This window comes from Callorhinus ursinus, unplaced genomic scaffold (assembly GCF_003265705.2).
Source record: "Callorhinus ursinus isolate GAN/ISIS: 27379988/994484 unplaced genomic scaffold, GSC_fseal_2.0 scaffold4, whole genome shotgun sequence".
Taxonomy (NCBI): Eukaryota; Metazoa; Chordata; class Mammalia; order Carnivora; family Otariidae; genus Callorhinus; species Callorhinus ursinus.
The window spans coordinates 60,311,124-60,321,056 of NW_027397066.1; the positions used below are offsets into that span (position 1 = coordinate 60,311,124).

At 43.2% G+C, this 9,933-nt stretch overlaps 1 protein-coding gene across 2 annotated transcripts in view; it reads left to right on the plus strand.

Moving 5' to 3' along the window:
• Nucleotides 1–5,729: 5,729 nt before the first annotated feature.
• Nucleotides 5,730–9,933, plus strand: part of USO1 (USO1 vesicle transport factor) — a 99,117-nt gene continuing 94,913 nt past the window's right edge. Inside the window, exon 1 of one of the 2 annotated variants that reach the window (XM_025886932.2) lies at nucleotides 5,730–5,980. In XM_025886932.2, the coding sequence (XP_025742717.1) occupies nucleotides 5,915–5,980 (66 nt within the window). In that variant the 5' untranslated portion in view covers nucleotides 5,730–5,914. The remainder of the gene's footprint in view (nucleotides 5,981–9,933) is intronic. The other variant, XM_025886933.2, reaches the window with a different exon arrangement.

Here is a 9,933-nt window from a genome sequence, read left to right on the forward strand (position 1 = left end):
AAATAAAAGCCTGGGTGGCTGAGTCAGTTAAGCGTCTGCCTTCAGGTGATGACCTGGGGGTCCTGGGATTGAGGCTTCCCCCTCAAATCAGGCTCCCTGCTCAGCAGGGAGTCTGTTTCTCCCTCTGCCCCTCCCCCTCCTCAGGCGGGCGCACGCGCTCTCTCTATGTCTCATAAATAAATTTCTTTTTCTTTTAAAGATTTTATTTATTTGAGAGAGAGAGAGCACATGAGAGGGGGGAGGGTCAGAGGGTGAAGCAGACTCCCTGCCGAGCAGGGAGTCTGATGCAGGGCTTGATCCAGAGACTCCAGGATCATGACCTGAGCAGAAGGCAGTTGCTTAACCAACTGAGCCACCCAGGCGCCCCATTAAATAAAATCTTTAAAGAAATAAAAAAATATTTTGAAAAGCACTTCATGGGACACAATAAGGATAAAGATATGTACACCCTCTACATACTGACATGGAACAATCTCCAAGATATATTAAATGGGAAAAAGGTGTAGAATAGCATATTTGATGTGCTACATTTATGTTATTTTAAAAAAAGAGAAAGACAGAGGGATTAAATATACATATTTGACTATCTAGAAGGATAAACAAGAACAGTTTACATTGATTGCCTGTGTAGCCAAGGGATTCAGTAGGGGAACTTTTTACTATATACCCTTTTGTACTTTTTATTTTAACCATGTGAATGTACTACCTGTCTTAGAAAAGGAGGAGGAAGGGAGAGAGGAGGAGGAGAAGAGGGAGAAGAAAACCATTTATTAGTTGAATCTCCAAGCAAGGTAAGCTGACCATTGGGAGGTCGAGATGGTTCTCCCAGTGCACTGAGATCTAATCCTAAAAATATAAATTCTTTCTCCCACAGAACATTTACCTTTACGTATGACTAAACATGAATTATTAAGTTAGTCATGAAAGGCCAACAAAATACTCATCAGCTAAAATTAGCATGTTAATAAATTTTTCTGAGGACCCCGATGCAGACTCTATTGAGGAAGTTGGGCTGCCACGCAATGCTTAGCAATGCTGCAGAATTTCTGCTCCCATGCACACAGGCTGAAAGCAGGAATTTCCTCATGTGGGGAAATCATTCACCCATTAGCGTTACCAAGTGCTTACTATGTGTCAGATACTGTGCTAAGCATATAGGATAAAGCATTTCACAAAAGGATTAAAATCACTGCCCTTATGGACTTACATTCTGCTGGCAATGAGGATATGGACAATAAACGAGATAAAGATGTAAAATATATACTATACTCCATTAGTCCTACACTGAACGTTTTTTCAAATTTTATAAGATCTGAAATTGGGATGCATCTTTTGGTAGATGCATCTGACAATTGGGAGGGCTTAATTTTTTTCTTTCTCAGAGGGACACTTAATGGTGTCTTAGGTCTGATGAAATATAGGAAAATAATACATATGGGAAAATATTTGGGAAATATTTCCCAAATAATACATATGGGAAAATACCGTATCACACTGACAAGTGCTACAGAGGAAAATAAGCAGAGCAGAGGGAGAAGGAGAAGGAGTATAAGGTAACTGCAACTTACAACAGTCAGGAGAGACCTAGGTAACATCTGAGCAGACTTAATTAAACCGGTGAAGGAGCCAGCCATTCCTCTATATGATGGAAAAGCAGCATCCCCAATACAGGAAAAGAACAAGGGGAGAGGGGAGAGTAAGTTTCAGAAACACAAGATGCTAGTGTGGCTGGAGTGGAGGGAATGTAGCAGGAGATGAAGGCAGGGGGATAACAGAGGGGCCAGATTATATAGAGACTCACAGGCCATATTTCTACTTAGTGCATGATCGTTGGGTAGCATAGTACCTAAGAGCACAGGCTTTGGAGCCAGATCTCGGATTTATGTCTTACCTCTGCCACTTCCTAGCTGTATGACATCAGGCAAATTACTCTCTGTTTGTTTCACCATCTGTAAAATGGAGCAACTCTCACTACCCACTTCCTAAGGTTGTTGTGAGGATTAAGTATTTTACGTAAAACATTTTGGATAGACAGAGCCTGGTAAATAAGGCACACCACCTACATGTTTAATATTGTTATTATTGATTATGAATTTCAACAGCTGCCTCATTGTTAGTAATTTATTTTTCTGTATGTTGTTTGGTTAATGGATAGTAATGCAAAATTGTATCAACAATGTTTTTGGGGGCACCTGGTTGGCTCAGTTGGTAGAGTATGCGATTCTTGATCTCTGGGTCACAAGTTCAAGCCTCATGCTGTGCGGAGAGTTGACTTAAAAACAAAAAAACAAAACAATGTTTTTGGACACTGATTTTGCAGTAATTAGTCTCTAAAGACCTGTGTCTGGTGTATTTCAAATACAAATTATCATCTCATCTTTCTAAGCAGGTATAGACAATACTCAACCACACCACCATCCCTCCAACCAAAAAACAATCTTGTGCAATTATATTTCATTGCTTTGCTGAGTTTGCCATGAGAAAGTAAGAAAGGATGGGGAAAGTGGGCCACTGAAGAGACACTGAAGTAGGGGATTGTAAGGAAGGAATTTAAAAAATGAATTTCAGGAGCGCCTGGGTGGCTCAGTCCTTAAGCGTCTGCCTTTGGCTCAGGTCATAGTCCCAGGGTCCTGGGATCGAGCCCTGCCATCGGGCTCTCTGCTCAGCAGGAAGCCTGCTTTTCCCTCTCCCACTCCCCTGCTTGTGTTCCCTCTCTCACTGTCTCTCTCTGTCAAATAAATAAATAAAATCTTAAAAAAAATGAATTTCAAACCAGTTAATTTTGTTAGTTGCTTTGTTATCAGGTTTGGTTTAAAGAAAAACCACTTTTATTCACCCAAGTTAAAATTTTTGATTATGTGTATTTTAATGATTTGTGGCATTCTTACCCCGAATGTTTAGATTTATGGAACTCTGAAGTATAACGGCATAAGTTAGGTAGTCACAATTTTTTCATGTTTTCTCTTCCTTTATTTAAGAAACTTGAACATCTATCATATTAAAGGAATTAGATTAAATGTTTAAAGGGTACAAACAGGAACAAGACAAGATCCTTGACTTTTCTCTATAAAATTAGTGGAAGTACATTTATATGTACCTCCCTTTGTCTTAAATAAGGAGTCCATTTCATGGCTGTTCCGCAGTCATGATGCCTCTGCTCCCCTTTCAGACCCCAAATGAGGGACAAATGAGCTACTGTACCCTCTCTACTTCCTCTTGAGACTGGAAATAGTGAGCAGCTCCACCCCTTGCCAGACACCAAGACAGAGGCAAGACTCTGAGGTCAGGGGGCATAATGGGGGCTTGACCATCACCTCTTCTGGACCCAACTGTCCATCCCTCCTGCCCACAGTCCTTCCCGCCCAGAGGATGCTGTCAGGGAAGAAAACAGGTCAACTGGAGGGAAAACTCACAGTATGCTGTTACTGACCTACAATACTCACCAGTTAAAAACGAAGCAGGGCACTTTGACAAGGTTGGTGCCTTAAAAGAATTTAGCTAAAATGTCAAGGCACTGTTTTTTTTATTATGAAAGAATACATGCAGTAGATATCCGTGAGCCCCACTCCAGATGATGGGATAGAGTGAGGCACAGGAAGGTGAGGAGAGGCTCAGGAAGGGGTGGGGCTCAGAGACTGAGTGAGGTTCTTGGCACACAATTACTTGGGAATAGCAATGCTGAGCATTTATTGGTCACTTTTTTAGGCTGCAACAAAATGCCCCCAAGGAAAATGTCTGAAGCAAATGTCAAGCATCCAGTTTTAAAGCAGAAGACAATGCTTAGTGCAAGTATTTTGGGTAGTATGATCCCTACCATTCTCCAAGTCACCCAAGCTTAAAACCTTGGCAGCAGGAGAAGCAAGCTGCACCATAGCCTCTGTGATATGTGTTATCTACAATTCCACCTCACAGATGAAAAAAGGACCCTCCTCCTCCACATAATATTCATATATCCATAAAGTCTTCTTCATTTATCCATCAACATCACCTTTTATGACAGTGCCAACCATACAGACATACAAAAATGAATAACATAGTCCTGCCCTTAACAGTTTGGCTTCACAAGCATTTATTGAGTGCTTTCCACATATTAATTGCAAAGGGCTAGCATAGACATATGTATCTGAATTTCAGGGAAAGTTTTCAGATGACGCCAGAGTTAAGTCTTAAGGAACCAGTAGGAATTTCCTTGATGAGGAAGTGGGAGTAGAAGGGCCTATCCAGGCATAATTGCAGAGTATGTGGGGGAGGCGGGAGCTGGAAAGATAGGAGCCAGAACCTAACAGGCCTGTATACCAAGCTACAGAGACTGGATTTTATTATGGAGCAGGTGGACAACCACCAGAGGATTTTAAGAAGAGTACCAACATGGACAGATGTTTTGTCGTTGTTAGGCTCATCCAAGGGTGACTGGACTGGAGACTGGACTGGACAGAAGCCAGGGCTTGAATGCAGACAAACTAGTTAGAAAGCTACTGCTATAATCGTGGTGAAAAATGATGAGAACATAAACTATGTCAGAGGCAGAGAGGATGAAGAGCATGGGACCTGTTTGAGAAATATTCTATAAATAGAAATGAAAGGACTTGAATACTGGACATGTGGGGGTGAAATCCAGAACATAAGATTCCTCCCAGTGTCCTCCTTCTAGCTTAGGCAATTATTTGGCTAGTGGTACTGTTGAGGGTGGCAAGGCACAAAGAAGCATACTGATTTTTTTTTTCCTTTAATGGAGGCTGGGGAAGATGATGAGTTCAATTTTAAATGTTGAATTTGAGACCTGTAGGGGATCCAAGTGGAGAGGTGTATGAATTAGTAAGCTAACTCGACTCTGTGCTTTTTAGGCTCAAGAAATTTACAAGAATACTCCAGGAGCATGTGTACCTACCTGGGCAATCTCATTTCGAAAGGTACAGAGCATTCCATTTTGGAAAAAAATGACATTTTTCATTTTATGTTAAAAAAATTTGTTTCATTTCATGTTTAAAAAAACACTGAAAATGCAGGGGTTGAGAGTTAATAACAAAATATTATGCTACTAGCTGCCAGACTGACACTACAGATCAATGTATTTTCTCTAACAAACTAAATGTAGGCAGGGTTCGATCGGTTTCCACCTTACACCACTTGAAAAGAGCGGCGTACCTGGTGTTAGGATCTAGGAATTCCTTTTATAACAGGTTTGAAGAGCAAGAACTGAGAAATGCGCCCTCCGGTGGCAGTGGAATGAGGGGGCTCTAGCACCCTTTTTACCACCAAACAAAGCCCTGTAAAGAAATGCAATTTACAAGAATCAGAAGGCCATAAGGCTCGTTCTGCCAAACCTCAAAACAAAACGAACCCTCCCAGGGGCCGGGACCCCTTACCTGTCACGTCGGCCGAAGTAAAATTTCACTTTCGACTCAACAAAATACGACCCCAGCTTCGACAGCTTGCAGTAAGTCCCTTTCGGCGACAATTAAAGACCCCGCAAACCAAAACACGTACACTACCGGGATTCTCTCCAGCCGGCAGGGCCGGGCTTCAACCACGTGGGTGGTTGGGGCCAGCAGTAAGCTACCCGCGAAGGGCGGGAGTAGGAGGCGTGTCCCTGCCGAGGGAGGCGGGACCTGCGCAGTGGGCGGGGCTTGGGCGGATACGGGCTACCGGCCTCCTCTCGCCTACTTTTCCCCTTTGCCTTCGCCCTTCGAGCCGCCACGTAATGCCACGTCCCCGCGCATGCGCATCTTGACTAGTGGTGGCGGCTGTTTCCGGGCTTAGGGGGCTGGAGCGGCCGGCCGCCGAGTAGGAGGCGTTGGTGGCAGACGGCCGGGGAGTGCAGAGTGCGGGCTTGGGGGCCAGGCCCTGCTGAGGGCAGGGAAAGTTACCTTTTCTTTCCCGAAGGGGCCGGTAGAGCCGGTGGCTGAGCAACAAGATGAATTTCCTCCGCGGGGTAATGGGGGGTCAGAGTGCCGGACCCCAGCACACAGAAATCGAGACGGTGAGAGGAGCGCGATGGGTCCGGGGCTTGGGAAGGGTTCGGGCAGGAACGGGACGAAGGATTCGGGGGCCTGGAGATGACTTCCCGCGCCCCGCCGTGGGCTGGGGGTCCACATGCCGCCTCTCCCTTTGCCTCCCTTTCTCTGCTGAAACCCCCGAGTTATTCCCTTACGCCCCCAGCGCAGCCCCCACCGCGGCGTTTCGGCCAGGCTGACAGCGGCCGCGCCCCAAAGCTCCACAGGCCCGGCGTGGAGGGTGGTCCTCGGGTGGTGCCGCCCGGGAAGGGCTCGATCCTGGGCTCAGGTGGTTCGACTTGTCTCCTACATTCCTCCGGGCCGCGGGCCCTTGCCTCCTTTCGACTGTCTCCACTGGCCGAGAGGAACCTGAAGTCCTGGTCCCTCCGTCGCAGCCAGGAATGGGACATGGGGGAAGACTGCAAGGTTTAAAACCCAGCTGTTGACTCGAGCATGTGGCTAAGAATAAAACGATAGTTTGGGGTCACAAAGCCACCTGCTCCTGTCCCTTCAACTGGAAGAAGGTCGTTCTTCCAGGTGTTATTAGTTCAGACCTCGTTTTTCGGGCTCCTCCAACACCTATGCCATTTGGGAAAAACTCGCTTGGACTTATAGGGGTGTTTCGCGCTCATACCGCTTTGGGACACGTCCCTGGCTTTCCCTTACACTCACCCCATTCAGAAGTCTGAACCCTTGGTAACACGATTTGCAGCGTCACTTTGAAAACTTGTTAACCACTGAAAACAGTATTTGATAGTTGGTTCAACGTTAGGTTTAGGATAAACTTACTATGAAGTTTGGTTAGTTTCTATTAGAAATGAGTGTGTGTGACTTTAAAAATAAACTGAGAATAATTTTAGATCTACAGAAAAGTGAGAAAGTATGACATTTTAAAGGTAAACTTTGGGTAGTATTCATAGACATAATTGGGATGTCTATGAACATAGGTCCCATGTTCTGTGTTACCAGGATCTTGAAGGATAATAATAGATTTCATTTGTCAAGTTCTTACCGTGAGGTAGGTACTGTGCTGAGCTCTTTATAGTCTGTATTCTCCATTAATCTTTTTTTTTTAAAGATTTTATTTATTTATTTGAGAGAGAATGAGAGATAGAGAGCACGAGAGGGAAGAGGGTCAGAGGGTCAGAGGGAGAAGCAGACTCCCCGCCGAGCAGGGAGCCCGATGCGGGACTCGATGCGGGACTCGATCCCGGGACTCCAGGATCATGACCTGAGCCGAAGGCAGTCGCTCAACCAACTGAGCCACCCAGGCGCCCCATGTATTCTCCATTAATCTAACCACCCTGCAAGATGGGTGATAGTATCTTCACTTTACAAATGAAGAAATGAGGTTTAGAGAGGTGAAGTAACTTGACCAGGGTCACACTGTTAGTAGTAGTAGAGCCAGGATTCAACCATGGTTTGCCTTACTTCTTAGCCTAGGTTTTCTTGCTGATGCTCATATTTTAATATTTATCTGGGAATTTTGGAAATGTATGTAATACTAAAATTAACCTCTCACATCTGGATTAGAACAGTTTAAAGCAGAAGTTGAAAGCTGGTTAATCTCTTTTCCTTCATTTGAAAATCAGGAGATTTCATGTGTGTGCATATACGCACACACACACACACACACCCACAGATATTTGACTTCTTTTGTCTGCTCCCACATGGCTACAAGGCACCCAAACTGCCCTATTATAAGGCAGTGCTCTCTACAGCCTGCTTCTTCAGCTTGTGTTCATTTATTTTATTTCTGTATTTTTTGTTTGAGGCAGCAAGTGTGGTTTATTAGAGCTTGCTTCGGATTTAGACCTTGATTTGAATCATTGTCTTTCACCCCTAATTTGATTGGACCAGGCAAGAGATGGATAACACCCTGTGAGTAAAGTAAGGAAACCACCTGCTTGTATGGGTGTAAATGAGGATTAAGTGAAATAAAAAATAGAGCCTGGCAGGGCGCCTGGGTGGCCCAGTTGGTTAAGCATCTGCCTTTGGCTCAGGTCATGATCCCAGGGTCCTGGGATTGAGCGCCAATGGGGGCTCCCTGCTCAGTGGGGCGTCTGCTTCTTCCTCCCCCGTGCTTGTGCTCTCTAGCTCTCTCTCTCTCAAAGAAATAAATAAAATCTTTAAAAAAAAAAAAAAAAGTAAGTAGAGCCTGGCACTTAGCATGTGCTCAATAAAGGGTAGTTTTTATTACATGTTTTTAGAGGAAGACTATTCTTTTTTTTTAAACAGTTGGCCTTGTCACAGTGACTTCTGTAGAAAAGATGGTGTACAGTTGAGTATAGGATTTTAAAGTTAGAAGGTCCTTTGCAGATCATCCAGGTCGAACCCCCTCATTTTACAAGTTAGGCACAGATCACTAGAACACTGATCTTGCCATAGTGAATGGAACAACGTAATTTTTACACTGTGATTTCAAAATGAAGCTTGAGTATCACTTGTGTATGTTGTTTATGTAAACTGAAAGGAAAGTAAGGGTCCTTACTCTTGCCTAACTTTGAGCATGTATACTCAAAACTGGAAAAGTAATTTGTCTTATGGAGAGAAAAGTTTACTCCAAGTTACAGTGTGAATTAAATTTGTTTCACCATCTCATTCCATTAGGAAATATAATGGGTAAAAAGGGTTATGGGTCACTAATTTGAAAGTATATTTGTAGAGCATCAGTAGAATGAGTGGTACAATTTTAGATGTTTTAATTGGTGATTTGATCTGGTCTGGGTATTCAAGTTGCCAAAATTGGGAACCTCCAACTTATACATTATTGTTTAATATTTTGTAATTTTTTCCATTTCTGTAAAATTAAATTATTTTCATTGTGGTTTTCCATCTTTTATGCTTTTCTCTGGCAGAAAGCCTCTTTGTCTAAGGTCTACCCATCCTTTATTTTACTTTATTTTTTATATCTTGTTTATTTTTTTTGGTTAAAGATTTTTAAAAAATTTTTAAGTAATATATACACCTAATGTGGGGCTCGAACTTACAACCCTGGGATGAAGAGTTGCATGCTGTAGCGACTGAGCCAGTCAGACACCCCTAAAGTCTAGCTGTCCTTTAAATTTTTTTTTTTTTAAGAGAGAGAGAGCGCAAGCCTGTGCCAGGTGGTGGGGGTAGGAGGTGGGCAGAGGGAGAGAGAGCGAGCGAATCCTAAGCAGGCTCCACGACTGGCGCAGAGCCTGACCTGACGTTGGCTCCATCTCAGGACCCTGAGATCATGACCTGAACCAAAATCAAGAGTCGGATGCTTAACCAACTGAGCCACTCAGGTGCTTTAAATCCACCCTTATTTTTCCTCCCACCAAACTGCGGATAATCTCTTTCCCCTCTGAGCAATCTTCACATTTTAACTACATTGTGCATTTCTTAAGCTTTCTGCTATTTGTATGTTTCATCTCTTCTAGACTCTTAAATGTCTTTAGGGAAGAGTTCATAAGTATTTTAATCTTTGTTTTTCCATAGTAGTAGATATTCAGTAAGTATTTGTTGAATGAATTATAGTGGTGTCTGGGTGGCTCAGTCAGTTAATTGTCTGACTCTTGATTTCAGCTCAGATCTTGATCTCAGGGTCATGAGATCGAGCCCTGTGTTGGGCTCCAAGCTCAGTGAGGAGTCTGCTTGAGATTCTCTCCCTCTACCCCTCCCCCTGCTTGTACTTGCTCACTCTCTGTCTCTGTCTCTAAAATAAATAAATCTTCAATAAATGAATGAATGAATTACAGTGTTATATGAAAGAAATCCCAGATCTATGATCATAACAGCTTACAAATTACTAGGTGCTAAAACAATACCTTTTAAAGACTGTAGGAATCAAAGTTCTAGAATGATTGATGTCCATTTTGTCAAACTTTAAGGGATTTTTCAAATTTACTGTGCTTTTACTGCTTTCCTGTTTTTTTTTTTTCTTTCTTTCTTCCTTTTTTTTTTTTTTTTTTTT